Source organism: Plectropomus leopardus, chromosome 19, assembly GCF_008729295.1.
Source record: "Plectropomus leopardus isolate mb chromosome 19, YSFRI_Pleo_2.0, whole genome shotgun sequence".
Classification (NCBI taxonomy): domain Eukaryota; kingdom Metazoa; phylum Chordata; class Actinopteri; order Perciformes; family Serranidae; genus Plectropomus; species Plectropomus leopardus.
The window spans coordinates 20,223,118-20,238,971 of record NC_056481.1 but is presented as its reverse complement, the minus strand read 5'-3'; the positions used below and the strand labels follow the sequence as shown (position 1 = coordinate 20,238,971).

The window sequence follows — 15,854 nt, the reverse complement described above, 5'->3', positions numbered from 1 at the left end:
AGAGAGATGAGAGTAGAGGAGAAAAACATAAAGGGAAACACGGGCTATCAGGCTGGGACCCTAAATGGGTTGAAAAAAAAATATATAAATAAATAAATTATTGTTTCTATTTGTAGGTGAAGACTGACTTGAGAAACAGGCTGCAGGGGGCTGCTGAGCATCAACGGGCCACCTCTTGGGGAATTTCCGTACAACAGAGCCTTAGAGCTGTTCTACAAAAAACCAAGAAAAATCCATTGTTCTGAGCCTGGGTGCAAACTTTGCCACTGATTACAGCCCCATCAAGAAATTATTATTTATTGTTTTTATTATTTTATTGTTGAATTTTTGTTATTATTTTTTATTTTTACATTCAGCCTTTAAAAAGCGTCATTTGTTTACGCCGCCACAGCTCCGCGGAGAGCCTGCCCCCGCTGCTGAAAAAAATCCTAGAGGAAACACTGGAAGAAAAACAACTGGTCACTACAAAACACCCACATTTGGAGCCTAAAAAGTTGACAGGAAAGAACTGATCGGTCGCTACACAACACCCACGTCTGGAGCCTAAAAAGTGGATAGAAAAACACTGACCGGTTGCAGCAAAACACCTACGTGTAGTGCCTAGAAAGCGGATGGAAAAAACTGACCGGTCGATTCAAAAAACATTTGGAGAAACAAGAAACAGATGCCACAAAACGCCCTCGTTTGGAGCCTAAAAAGCCAATGGAGATAAATCAACAGGTTGCTACAAAACACCCACATTTTGAGCCTAAGAAGTCGATGGAAACGTACTGCCAGGACATTACAAACACCCATGTTTAGAGTCTAAAAAGCTGATGAAACACCTATGTTTTGAGTCTGTGTAAAACTCACCAACAAGTCGTTACAAAACACCCATGTTTGGAGCTTAGAAAGCCAATGGGAAAAATGCAAATGCTTCACTACAAAACACCTACAGACATTTGCAGACTAAAAGTGGATAGGAACAAAAAACGGAGAGAAACACCTATGTTTGGAGCCTAATAAGCTAATGGAAACGTAGCTATGACTCCCTAAAGCACAACAGTTTTGTTGGTCTGGACAATATTGCACAAGATATCCAGATATCCATCTCATATCACCATATTGATATAATAATATATTGCCCAGCCCTACTTTGGCACTCCTTTGGTGCATGTGATAATAATTACAAATGATCAGGGTGCAGCAAAGCACGAATTGGGAATAGGAGTTTGCTTGTTTTTCTCCACCTCTGTTGACAAATGCATTGAGTGTTTGCCAGGGAGACCATATGAATGATAAAGCAGCGGTGGTCATCAGACAAATATGTAGCTGACATTCACACAAGACCCAGAGGAATTTTCTCCTCCTATATAAGCAGTCAGAAACCTGCCAGACCAGATGCATTAATGCCAGTAATTGGGCAATCTAGCCATAAGCTATAATCAATATGTAGTTAGTACTAAAAATAGATTTTCCAGCACAGCAAACTCCCTTTGTGCACACATACGGTGGCCCTTTTAACCCAAGCACTCATCTAACATTCACCTTCTCTCTTCACTTTTCCTCATCTGTCCTTTACAACCACAGCAGCGCTCTCAATAAAAAATCATCTTGCCCTTTTCAGTCAATTTATCTTCCGTTAATCACTTATTACAAGAATAACATGTCCACATCCAGCAAATCCATATCTAATTCCTCTCCCCTCCAACCGTGGCCCCCGTGATGAATCGTCTCCCTTTACGGCGGAGGGACCCATAAACCAATCAGGTGGCAGTCAGGGAGGATCCCACCAGATCACAGAGGTTAATAACATTCCACATGATTACCCACAACCCCGAGGATTAAAAGGTTCGGGGGAGCCAGTTCCACATTGCAAATAATAATCGCTATTTCACAGCAGCGTCCTCCTGGGCTTGCAGGTGAAAGGCCGCTACGCTATCTCATCTCTCCCACAGTGGGGACGGGAAAAAAAGACTCAAGCGGACCCCTACACCCACTGAAACACCTACTGTTATTCTTCTCTTTTCATAGGAGCACAGATCCCCCCCCCCCCCCCCCCGCATTTCTCTGTGATACCAAACCATATTAATGAATGCAACCTTTCTTTCCCCTTTTCCATGAGATGTGCTCTCATCATGATGTTGATGGTGCCTGTGGGCGTAGTGCTTCATGCTGAGTAGGGTTATGTCACCTTGTCGTTAGCCAGCTGAGCTGTTGTAGGATTACATATTTATCTCGTTCTCGCAAATAGACATAGTTACTCAACCCCCTCCCCCACCACCACCATACATGAACACCTCCCGTCTTCCTGTCTGTTATACCACTCAGGAAAGGAGCGCCCTGAAATCTCTAAATGTCGTGCTCATGGGTCATGGTTTAAGCTTTTTTGTGTGTGTAAAACATCCAAACATTAACCTGCAGGGAAAAATTCCGAAATGCTACATTTTCACCAAATTAGGAAGCATACCTGTAACTTGCAAGACATTGTTGTTCTTTATTTGCATTGGAAAACTGTAAAGATGATTTTCCACTTTTTTACCATTGTAGGTTTCCAACAGGTGCTTCAGTATGATCATATCCCTTGTTTAGAGCCTAAATAGTTGCTACAAAACACCACTGTTTGGAACCTAGAAAGCTGCCAAAAGAAAACATTGATAGGCCACTACAAAACACCCAAGTTTGGAACCTAAAAACTAAAAAGCCAGTTGAAACAAACCAACAGGTTGCTACAAAACACCTATGTGTTTTGTAAAAACACATCAACAGGTTACTAGAAAACACCCATGTTTGGAGCCTAAAAGCTCCCTGAAAAAACCTGATGGGTCGTTACAAGACAAAGACTTTTGGAGCCAAAAACGACTGCCAGAACAAAGACAGGCTGTTACAAAACACCCTGTATGAAGCCTATAAAGCCGATGGAAATGCACCAAGAGGTCGCTACAAAAGACCTGTGCTTGAAGGCTTCAAACCAGATGGAAAAAAACGTTTAAAAAACACAGGACGATGCAAAACACCCACATTTGGACCCTGAAAAGCCAGTGGAAAAAACCTGATCAGTTGCTACAAACCACCTGCATTTAGAGCAGGTCACTACAAAACATCTGTTTGTCGCCTAAAAAGCTGATGGAAACACACCAACAGATCACTATAAAAGGTATACATTTTGAGTCTGAAAATGGAATGGAAACGGAGCAATGATTCCCTAAAACACAACTGGTTTTGTTGGTCCCGAACAGCCATAAACTTTCTGCAGATCACCTCTGCTTTTTTATGGTTACAGCTTTCCAACGTGTGCACCAGTGCGCTCCTTCCATAACCTTTTTTTCTACTTTTTTTATGCGCTGGCATCCGATCACTTGTATAGTTTGTTGCGCAAATTCAGGAATGGGATTTAATATCATGAAGGAAAAATTGATATTGTAACATCTCTAGAAAACTGCAAAATAACCTCATCCAACAATTCTTTTCACTTTTCCTGAAACTAGGACTTTCAAACCAAACACCAGATTAAAACACTGGCTGAAATGGATTTCTTTTCTCTTTGCTGTGCACCAGAGGAATGAAACACAGTCAGAAAGGCGAGATGCAGCCTGTTTGATGTGCCATTTCGACTGAGCTTTCAGCTGCAGTCAGATGGAATCGTACAGGCTGCCATTCATGTATAGCTCGATAGTAACGGTCCTCTAACGAGAGCAGCGTGTTCAGCCGTTGAAACAAACTCATCTCAGATCTGCTTTTTGTTTTGGCACAAGGAACGTGATGCAACTTTGAGTTATAATGCCGTGTGCATCGTACGCTCGGGTCTCGTATTTGAGTGTGTGTTTTTGTGTGGATTCATCTGTTTGATCTTAAAACACAAAGAAGCTGGGTACTGTAGCAGCCCACGGGACGCAACAGAAATAGATGGCATTCATACGCTCTGTATTCCACCACCACCACCACCCTTCAAACTCGCAGCCCCCTACACAAACACCATCACCAGCACTTACTTCCTCACACACACACTCCCACTTCCCCTTTTCTCTCTCTCATTATATCATGTGGGCACAAACCAAAATAAAACAGTGAATAACGGTTTTGAAAAGCTGCAGAGAAAAGGCAGGCAGATATTCTCTTTCGAGCGTGTTATGAAATGGATGGATATCTGGCCGTGGCGAGATAAAACAAAACCCAATGCTGTCATTTGAAACAAAACAGGAACAGGCCTGCAGGGATGTGTGTGTGTGTGTGTGTGTATCTTTGAGGATTTTCTGACTACGCACCATCAGCCTGATATGAGTTGAGCCCAGCTGGGATGAGTGACTCCTTACATCACTCCAGATGACTTCATGAGGCCAAGCTGGACACATTTAAGCATCATTTTTTGCTGACACACACCCCACCCACACTTCTATACACTGCTCTGAGTTAGACAGTTAATAAGCAACACTCACGGAGGTTTGTGGCCCTGGAAACAAAGTGCTGCGAATGCATCCCGAGGGCCTCCTCCCCGCGAAACTGCTCACCTGGACACCCGCCCTGCAGCACGCTGGCGACGGCCCTGTCAGACATACACAAAAAGAGGGGAGGAGGAGAGAGAGGCGGTGATGGATGCAGACATGTGCATAACATGGTTAATTTAATTATTCAGTTGGGCTACCCTGAATCTTTTCATGAAGGTGCAGCCAAGTGCAAAAATGTGCTGATGAATGGGAGAGATTGCACAAACACTCCTGCCTGTTAGCTGACACTATGAAGGTGTTTAAAAGCATTTTATCTCCAGCCACGCACACACACAAACACACGAACACACACACGCACACAGAGTGGAGTGAAAGAAGCCGCCCCCGCCTGATGAGAGCAGAGTCCCAATGTTATGCCACAATGGATGGATTGAGTGGAGTGGAGGGAGCATATGCAGCTCTCTCCACAACACAGAAGATGACACAGTTGCCAAGGAACCGCAGTTCTGTGTGGGAAACCTAATATGCCCAATGCATTAGAAGCGCTGATTCCCATTGTGTGCACAGATGATGGAACAAGTTGCGCGCTCCAGATCACTGCGTGTAAACACTGAGAGGAGAGAGAGAGAGAGACTCACCTGGACATGTTCTCCCTCTGAGGCCGGTGCGCCTTCTCCAGCCCCAATTTGGTGAAAATCCCCACGAGAGCCATAATGGCCACTACTCCACAAATGATGTAAACAATTAAGTTCGTCTTGTCTTTGGTGCTGTCGTGCATCTTGTTCATTTTTTTGTACGGCGTCTGCCCAGTCTTCATCCACACTGGAGTGTCGTAGTTCTTGCAGGTGCTCTGGTCCAGCCGCGAGTGCTTGTAGGAGCAGCAGAAGCGGAAGCCACAGGTGCCGCAGCAGTATAGATAATTGCCCGTTTTGCAGATGAACGGCGGGTCCCACTGCCCCATCACGTCGTAGTAGCCCCGGCATTTGTCCTCCGTGTGCGGGGTCTCCTCGGACACGCTCTCCTCCTCCCTGGACCCATTGGAGGTGGCGATCATAACGAATCCGCCGAGCAGCCCCGGCTCGCCGTCAGCCTTGCACACCAGAGCCATAAGTTTGAGCAACAAGAAGCCAAGGAGAAAGTATTTCCCTCTCATCGTGCCTTCCCCGTTCAACTTCAAGCGCAAACGAAAAGACTTGGAGAGAGGGAGAAGGGCGCGCGGTCATGATACACTGAAAAGTCCAGGAGCACACATCCAAATAGCGACGCACCGTCACCCGCGCCGACGAGCATCTTTATCAACATGTCATCATCCAGAAAGAAAAACGCGCGGAATAATAAAAAAAAAATGACTTAATCGAAGCTCTCCAGCGCGCGCTCTTTGCTGCGCATCTCTTTTTCAGAAAGGCATTTGCAGTTTTTTTTTTCAGGAGCGCATTACACATCCATCGGTGCGCTCTTACGCACGGGAGTAGGCAGAGACACAAGCCGCACCGAGGATGAGAGCGCAGTGAGCGAGTAGAAGAGCCGAGGGTGGGAGAGCCTGGTGCGCAAAAGGAGAGGAGGAGGAAAATACGGGGAGGGAGTGAGACTGCGAGGGCTGAGGAGAGAGAGAGAGAGGGGGAGAGAGAAAGAGAGAGAGAGAGAGAGAGGGAGGTAGCCTTTGTTGTGAAATATTCTGATAAAAGCCGGAATACGTACATCACCACTCGGTTTTGCCGTCGAGGAAAAGCGTGGGAGCCCCTTTTCTCCCCCTTTTTTCCACTTTGTTCATTTTCAGTAGTAGGTTGCCATTGTTTCAGAAATCACAAGTAGCTTAATGTGTGACAATAGGCAGCGGCTGGCACAAAGCAGGGGACTCATTTCAGAAAAAAAAGAGCTCTTTTTAACAGAGATGTGGCTCCGGGAGATTTAATGCCCACCTGATCCCTGGGGACTCTCTGGGATGCAGTGATGCTCCTGAGACCTCTGCTCCTTAGTTCAAAAGTATGCAAACCAAAAGACAAACTAATGATAAGAAGAGAAAATCCTTACACAACAGACATAGTGTTTAACTGGTTTTTTACTGGGCCAAAAAGGCACCATTTTTTCCCCAAAGACATTCGAAAAACAATGTCTCTACCAGGACTGTAGCCATGGAGTCAACATTGGGGGGGGGGGCACCAAATTTTCTGGGGGTCAAAGTTTGGAAACTTGTCTCCTACTATATTGTATGACTTTTCATAAGTACAGCTAAGTCCTCTCAGGATTCTGCGGGCTATTTCGGGGGATTGTTGTTGCCCTAAATCTCTGATTTCACGGCAGCTTTTCAAAAAAAGAAAGAAAAGAAAACAGATTTTTTGCAATGAAACTGTGGGGCCAAGTGAAAGTTGCACAAATAGTTGTGATGCTATCCCAGATTTGAAGTATGTTATTATGAGCATTCAGAGTTTCTCACACTCCAGCAGCAGCAGTCTCATAATAAACATAGAGAGAGAGAGGCTGAATGAATCAATACGCTGCACGCAGCTCTACAGTGGAGTAAGATTTTAACTGTTTTGAATCGCCAAATTTGCGGAGAAGTTCTGGTGATTGGACAAAATTGCAAGGTCAGGCAGATTTCATGGGTATTGGCTCAATTTGAATTAACTGTTGTGATTGCAACACTGAAATCCTGGGAAACTGAGCTAAACAGTTTACAGTATTCGGGAGTAATTAGTTACATGAATGGAGTTCAATTATTAAATAATAAAATAAGTAGAACTGCAGTTGGTTAAAGTTTCTGTGTGTAGAATTTAGCATTCACTCTGTTGCTTTTTTGCATCTTTTCACTGTGCAGGAGTCCCAAGTGTAACACCAAAATCTGTGACCCAGTACCAGACCTCATCAAAAAGAGGTCTATACAACAGAAATTATAACTGGCTTGGTCTCTAAATTAAAATTAATAGTATTTAAAAACACTGATGCTTTCTCAAATACCTAAGGCGAACTGCAATAATTTAGTGGATATGTGAAGTTCTTGAAGTACAGTTGTTTTTTTTTGTCAAATGCGAGAGAGGAAAGAAGACTGTCTGTGTTGAGCTGAAAATTATAAAACTGTCAGTTAATTTCCTTCCTGCAGAACATCCAAAACCTCGACTGTATAGACCTGTAACACGAGTGGCTTGTGTTGATTAATTTGTGCTTAAAAAGCCACCTCAAAAGACCTTCGTCGTTATTTAAACTGTCTGGATGCAGTGAAAGCAAGCAAAAGCAACAATCAATGCTCATTCAAATATTAGAGCCACCAGATTATCAGTTTCTTCAGGTGAAAAGCGGATCATTCTGTGGGCCAGGCTGCTGTCCATGTTGCTGAAAGACTTGAGGCGCTGTCCAAGGTCCTTATCTCTGTGTGTGATCACAGGGCTCTTACGGCGATATTCAAATAATTTGATTGAACTATTTTTTCACACAATAAGAAGGTCATGTAAGCAACAAAAGTGGCACCTCCCCTCATAAAACCACAAAAGTAGCTGACTCAAAGCATTTAAGATAGATGAGATAAGATAAGACTGCATTAAACCCACGCTGGGGAAATTCACACATTACAGCAGCTCAAGACTCAGAAGCAAAGAAAAATGCAAAAAATAAAAACAAAAAGTGATGAGGATACAAAGGATGCAATATTAGAAAATAAAAATTCTGTAAAATACATGTGCACGTTACATAGTAGACTTTTTTTTTTAGTTAAAAAAATAAACTAAAATAATTTTAAAAAGGCAAGAGTTGGTGCATAAAAATTCACCAGCATGCAGGAAATTAGGTGTGTGACACTTTCCCGCCATATGAGGTTTAAACAATGACACCGCCCCCAAGTTTGGCTGTGTTCATGCATAAGGCATACATTTTGGCAAGATTGTGTATTTTTGTTTAATATTGGAATTTCCAGCTCAGCTCGCACAATAAGTCATACACATATAGTTTGAGTGTATGTCACACTGCTAAGTGCAAAAAAATGCACCATAGAAACCCACTCAAACTGCAGTCTTTGATCCCATAGCCATCAAAGCATAAAGACCATGCATTGTATTATTTCTGGTTGTCATTGCGGACTTTTGTCTGGACTTTGTAGTATTTATTATTTTCCACCTTTTACCATGTGTGGCATATGGAGAAAATACATGCTATTTCCACTTGGTGCACTGTCACAATCAACATTGTTCCTAATCACAGACATATCCCAGGCTGTGACAATAATAAAAATTATACTTAACATTCAGTATATTGAATATATATATACATATATATGTATTTTTCCCATCTAAAATTAGAGTGGCATTACCACAAAAAAATTGCAGTTAAAGGGTTTAAATTCTGAAAATGCATATTTGATATCAATTGTTAGGACCGATATTGGTTAAAAAAAAAAACCAATTAAAAGTCAATGAAAACAGAAAATAAAATATAATTTTTTTTAAGCTTGACTTTGAAAAGCGCATTTTGTGTGAAGGGCGATATGAGTGTGTGTAGACTTCAAGCGGGCCCTAAGGGTTAAAGAATTATTAGCCTCCCTCTTTTTGCCCAGCGTGCACGACAAGCAGGGACATGCATCATAAGTATCGGACGATATTTGCTTTAAAGTGAAATATCTGAATCAGACAACATGCTGATTTCTGAATGAGAATTTTTTTAATTATGTGAGCATGTGCAAAACATCAACCCTAAGTGGAAGGATTTTTGATATGTTACACAATAAGTGACAAATTGTAATACATTGTAAAGCATTGTATTTTATGTCTCCATCTGGTGGTGGGCTATGACAATAAAAATATGCATAAAACGAAATTCCAACAGACCTGATGATCACTAAAATTAGGTGGGGGGAAAAGAGTGTATATATCTTTCGGTTTCTATATCGCTTAGTGCCTAAATGAGTTGTTATATATCGGCATATTGGATATTCGCAAAAATCCAGTAATGGTTTTCCCTAATGACAGTGAAACTTCAACTCCATAATTTCATCTTCAACTTTGAACTTTCAAACATCATTTTAAACTCTCATAACTAAATAATGGTGGAGGGATGGTCATGCATTTCCCTGAATGTTCCCTGAATGTTTAAGTTAATATTTAATTAAAATCAGTAAAGGCGGTGTCTGATTTGCTGATCTGAGGGTATATTGTGTGTTTATCAGTGCGAGGACAGTGTGCATGTTGCAGTCTCACTTGGGGTCGCTGGACTGACAGGCAGGCAGGCAGAGCAGTCGATCACCGATTACCACAGAATCATCAAGCTGCAGAGACATCTGGGACAACCCGACAGTTACACAACACACCTGCTCGGAGATTCGCTGACAGGCTCACAAGTCACTCACTAGTTTACTCGGATAACTCTGTCACATTTGGATGATATGGCTGAGAGTGAGGACATCTTTCTCAGGGCGAAACACCGGACTTTCAGAGGACTCACTGAAGGTAGCCCCGTTAGCTCCGTTAGCTTCTTTAGCTTTGCCGGGTAGCAGATGCTAACCGTTCAGCTCTCTTTAACTTGGCTGTTACACAACTGGCTGTTATTGGCTTTAATAGTCTGACAGAGAGAATCACCGGACAGCGTCTGTGTGGCTTTGTTTCAATGAACCGGGTCACTGTTAGCAGCTAAAGCAAGGTTAGCGTGCTAGCTTGTGTTTACAAAATAAAAGCACTGTTTTACATGAGCGATACTTAATCAAATCAATACAGGAAAACTAAACTTAGAGTTTGTTGTTTAGAAGAACTGTAGTTTATTGTTTATGAGCATAGGGGACAGTTTGTGATCAAACTCAAACCCAAATCCCGAGGTTCTGTAATTTACTGTGGTGGAATGTGATTATTTACATTAACTTGAGTATTAAACTCAATGTAATTAAATTCATTTTATTTGTGGAAGAATGTTTTTAGTGAAATCTAGCTGTAAGTTCCGCCAATTTGTAGTACTACTAATGAATAAATGTCTTGGTAATAATAACTTTAACATGGGTTGAAGGAATTTTTACTTTACTTAAAGTTAGCAAATTGTTGATCCTTATAATTATTAATGGTTTATTCTGTCACTGTCATTTTATCAACTTATCCTTGCAGCTGGATTTGTATTAATGGTTTGGTAATTTAATTTTTAACACAGTATTATATTTATACATTTCAAATTATTTAAAATAATGTGACTCAAATGTTTATTAAAAGAGTTGCCGATTATTTTTCTGTCTATTGGCAAAGTTATTAGTCAACTAACTGTTGCAGTTGGACTTTGATAATTTAATTTAGAACAAAACATCATATTTTATAAACTCTGCTTGTGTTTTTTATGCAAAAGTCTTATTTTGTAAAATAAACTTAAGCTGCCAGAAAAATTTAGTGAAGTTAAAAAGTACAATATTTCCTTCTGAAATGTAATGGAGTAAAAGTATTAAGTGGCATGAAAAAATTTACTGAAGTACAATACAAGTGCCTCATATTTGTACTTGAATGCAGTATGAGTTAATGTATTTAGCTGTATATATACGTTTACTGAAATTATTGGTGGAGTAGTAGCTGATACAAAATGATTTACCGACTTATTTCATTATAGAAATTTTATCTTTATGTATATATAATTTTGAGTTTTTCCTGTGTTTTTTCTAGATTTTTATTTTTACTTTTTACTGTTTCAGTGCAGTCCTTTTTCTTAAGTAACATTTTCAGTGCAGGACTTTTATTTGTAATGGAATATTAGTACGTTTATGAGGACCTCTAATTTTACATTCAACCACATTTCTGCATTTGCACAACCTGAATTATTGTCGCTGTAGCAGCTCGTATTTAAGTAGATTAAATTAATCTAAAATGTTTAATTACTTAAGTGGTTGAGCCATGCAGTCAGGATGTTCAAGGATTCAAACCATTACAGTAATCACACTAACATGCTCTCTGTTGCTCTTTCAACCTGTCTCATCTGTTTAGCACCTACGCTATGAAACAGTTAGTGTAAAGGAACTCAAGGGAGCAAATTGAAATGTTCAGTCTTTTATTATTTGCTGCAAATGCAAGCCCCTGTGTGCTTTCATCTCCGATGATGATTAATTTTGTTTGGAGCGCACAATCTGCCACCTGAGAAATCTGTGCGATTTATATTTGAAGTTGTGCTCAACCAGCGCAGCCACACAACGCAGCTGCCTCTTATCTCCTGTCACGGGAGCTTTGTTGGCATCTGTTTTTTTTTTTTTCTTTTTTAATTTCTTTTTATTTGTATGTGAAATAGTTTGCACATCTGACTCCAGAGAGAGACATTGTGCTGTAAAGGGGCAAAAAATGTGCGGGCATTGTGTGTGTGCACCTCGCAGCTTTGTGAAATCTGTTGTTCAGGGCACCCACAAAGAAGACAGCTAATAACTTATGAGTAGAAGAAACATGCATGTGGTGTTCATGCACGTTTATTTGTTGTATGTGTGTTTGTGTGCACACCTGCATGCGTAATTTCAAGCAAGTCTAACCTGTTTACTGATGTGTGTATTGTTAGTTAGTTATTTTCATATGCAAACACTCCAACTGAGTTTAGAGACTCTTCTTGAAGTTCAGTATGTGCTGATGAGAGTTTTTGACCTGTTAAAAAGACAGATCTGGTCTGCATTATCTTACAGAAACATTTCACCGATACAAAGTGGGTCTTCACATAAAAGTAGGTTGTCTGCAGTAGAAATACCCAATCCTGTTTTGTTTTGGTTTTTTTTGAGTCATTTAACACTGAGTATCTGTCGACACAGAGTCCCAATCTGATACTTCTGCTTTCTTGAAAACAGCTGCACCGTGCATAGTTCTTCAAAGTTATGAAAGAAAACCTGCATCCAAGCTGTTCCTTGATATTATTATTATTAGTTATTTTAATGTATGACCCTATTATTATTATTTATTTATTTTACAAAATAAAGTATAAAATTAAACGGGGTTCGGTCCGGGCGGGCGCCCTTCTGTGTGGAGTTTGCATGTTCTCCCCGTGTCTGGGTGGGTTCTCTCCGGGGTCTCCGGCTTCCTCCCACAGTCCAAAGACATGCAGCTCAGGTTGATTGGTGACTCTAAATTGCCCTTAGGTGTAACTGTGAGTGTGTATGGTTGTTTGTCTATATGTGTCGGCCCTGCGATGGTCTGGCGAACTGTCCAGGGTGTACCCCACCTTCCACCCAATGACAGCTGGGATTGGCTCCAGCCCCCGCGACCCTTACGAGAACAAGCGGTTACAGAAAATGACTGACTGACTGACTGAAGTATAAAATTACAAATCTCCCTTTAATCTTTTTGGCCTTGTCGCTGTATTGGTAAGTATTAGTTCACTTATTCATTACACTTCTTAGCGCACAGAGCGTACTCCAGGCACAGACGGAGACACAGAAGGGCAGGCACAGTGAAATTGAAACTTGACCGTTAATTTGCGCAGGGTTTAAAAGTTTGCTTTCACTGGCCTCTGCAGCAGCTGCTCCTCTCATCCATTAGTTTGATCAGAACTGATTAGCTCTACCGTATCGACAGATTACTTATCCATCCCACGACTCAAACTCCACTAACTTCAGCTGAATACTGCTCTCATGAAGAGCATTGCTGGTGCTGCATTCACTGACCTGCAAAAATGTTCGCAATTAGAAAGGGAACACCGAATTTTAAAAATGGAACACACACACACTAGATTAAATAACGAGAAGTTTGCCAATTCACATCGATTCTAATTTTGTGGTTAACACTGGAACTTTATTCTGTTACGTGTATATTTCTGTTGTTCTCGCATCTTTTGCACAAATTACGCTTCATTGATGAATTAGCCATGTTGGCTTTTTGCTCATTATTGCACCTTCAGTGGTGTGGTTGTAATTGTCTCTGCACTTATATTTGTCTCTCGTCCGTGCAGGGCGGCTGAAACACCATGCGCTGTAGATGAAAGTAAAATGCCAGATTCTCCCTTTGAGCTGAAATTAATTTAGTGTTCTTAACTTTGGTAAATTACATAAACAATCTCATACTGAAATTTTGTTCATGGTGTGTGGCATTTCGCGGCGGGTGGGACGCAGCCCCTGCTCTTACACACATGGGAGCTCAGCTGAGTGGAGATACAGATAAACAGCGGAGAATTGGAGAATTGACGAAGGCTGCTCTCCATGTTGCTGTGCATGAAAGCAAAAACACCTGTTTGACGGCTGACATCAAACAAAGGATTGGATCTGACTCTATAAACTCAATATAGGTGATCCCAATCAGTCAAAAAACATCTTGATCAGCCCAGATAACAATCTTTGAGATTGGATTATTTCATTCCTTCTCTTCTGAGCTGCAAGGTTGAGTACGTGAGTTTTTGGTCTGCTTATAAATACGTCTGGTCTGCGTTTCCTTAAGGAGTAAATCCTGCTCGACTGTCATCGACCTCTGAGAACTTTATACCACAGTGGTCACGTCAGCTGTTCAGATTCAGCATTCTTCATCAGTCCTCTCTGTGTCATCACAAGTTAAGATCAAGGCTGGGCCACTTTGGATTGAAGGCGTTCTGCAGTAATGTGGTTGAAGAGAAAATGATGATAATCATAAAAGTCGAATGTGTTTCCCCTTGTGTTTTTATAAATGTCAAATACACAGAGAGGATCATTGTTGAGCTTTTACTCGCCTGATTCCCAGGAGCAACACGCTCTTTGTCGCTCTTTCTTTTCCTTGTCTTTGTTCGCGTCTCTCTGGAGGACTGAATTATCATCAACTCATTTGGGAGAGAGACACACGGAGCGCATGTTAAACACAGAGGATGTTGAACAGCGAGTACTTCCCGCAGAGTGTTTGTGAGGGGTTTCACGCAGAATGCAGATGCGCTGCTTTCCACATCCTCAGAAATGAAACAAGTGGAGCAGAAACTGTTTATGGGCAACAAGAGGACTCCATTTCTGTCTTGCTTTGCCGGGCCTTTTCTTGTGTCCTTCTTCTCGGACCTTGTCATCACCAGCCGTGTTGAGTGTCAGCTTCCGTTTTTTACAGGGAAACCCAGGGACAGCTCTTTCTACTGGATATTTGAGTGATTAGAGTTGTTATGTAATATCAGGATTATGTAAAACACTTGTTCCTTTCCATTCATGCTCCAATGTGGAGCTGTTTGTTAATTACTTAGCCACTCATGAAGCGTGCATGTACAGCTTTAACAAAAGGCTGTGCATTACATTTCCCTGCTGATCTTCAACTCCCAGCAGTCCAATGTCCAAATCACAGCACTTTCAACTCATCAAGCATTGTGTTGATTCCAAGAATGAATATAAAACTTTCACATCAGGACTTTTACCGCTGAATGACTAATGCTGTAATGACACCTAATCTCTAAAGCTTTTATATTTCTGTACGCTATATGTGCAGTGTTCTGTGACCTCAACATATGTGGAAGAAGATGTTCAGGATGTGAAAACCTGGCGGATAATTCGGAAGGTCAGCCACTATGGAAAGCTGCATCCATTAAATCAGTTTAACTTCGAGTGAACGTATCCAATTATATGCATATTCCATTAGTAAGTAAGGTGACACTTAGACCCTTTTACAGGGATGTTATCAAAAATATGTGCATGCATGTTGGCAACGCAAGTGGCTTTTTCTCCCAGTCATCCAGGGGAGTTTGTGAGCTTTAAATGTTGAATTAAAACTGTTACGAGCATCAGTTGTCAACAGGAGACTCAAGTTCTGTATAATTTCAACAGAATTTTGAAGGGCTGACCCGACTAAGAATTATGTTAGTCAAATCAGACTCTGCAGTCTAATACATATTGAACAAACAAAAAAACTGTTTTGGAGCATCCATGTTGCAGTGGGGATTGACCTTTCTGGAAGACATAAAACTCTGAAGCTCAAAAATGTCCCATTAGACCAAAATTCTAATTCTTCTACAGCCTGTTTTTCCAAAAAAACAAATGCCCACTGCTCAGACAACCTAGACAACACAATCACCCAAAAAAATGTGTGCATTGTACATTTCTGTACACCAGGCAAATGTTACATTTGTACATTACTTTGTAGCAGATACATCAAAACTTAATGTTTCTCAACAACATGGGGGTGAATGTGTGGCTTAGTTTAGGCACAAAAAACCCTGACTTGTTTATGAGTCAGGAAAAGATCATGTTTTGGCCTTAAACACCGACATTTGGTCGCACGAAATCTGCTGGAAAAGCAGATACAGGCTGGTGAAAAACAACTGGGTTTCATTGCAAAGAAAAACTGCCAAGGGTTGGTCAAAACACCGGGAATCACTGGCTCAGACGCCACTGAGAAATATTACGTGGAGTCGTTAAAAATACCCAAAATCAGTGTCTCAAACCCTGCTGACAAATGCTGCGAGGAGTTGGCAAAAACACCCGGCATCAGTGGTTCGAAGGCCACTAGGAAACTTAAACTAACAACACATGACGTTGCTTGATGCGCCTTTAAATACAGTCTTTTTGGCATTGTGTTCTTGCTA

At 41.3% G+C, this 15,854-nt stretch overlaps 2 protein-coding genes across 3 annotated transcripts in view; one reads left to right on the top strand and one right to left on the bottom strand.

The window, feature by feature from the left end:
- shisa9a (shisa family member 9a) overlaps positions 1-5,924 on the bottom strand; it is a 67,697-nt gene extending 61,773 nt beyond the window's left edge. The window contains exons 1-2 of one of the 2 annotated variants that reach the window (XM_042507379.1): positions 5,063-5,924; positions 4,416-4,522 (exon numbers count right to left, since the gene is read on the bottom strand). In XM_042507379.1, the coding sequence (XP_042363313.1) occupies positions 4,416-4,522; positions 5,063-5,577 (622 nt within the window). In that variant the 5' untranslated portion in view covers positions 5,578-5,924. The remainder of the gene's footprint in view (positions 1-4,415; positions 4,523-5,062) is intronic. The other variant, XM_042507380.1, reaches the window with a different exon arrangement.
- Positions 5,925-9,657: 3,733 nt separating this feature from the next.
- Positions 9,658-15,854, top strand: part of cpped1 (calcineurin-like phosphoesterase domain containing 1) — a 44,370-nt gene continuing 38,173 nt past the window's right edge. Inside the window, exon 1 of the mRNA XM_042507872.1 lies at positions 9,658-9,853. Within this exon, the coding sequence (XP_042363806.1) occupies positions 9,790-9,853 (64 nt within the window). The 5' untranslated portion in view covers positions 9,658-9,789. The remainder of the gene's footprint in view (positions 9,854-15,854) is intronic.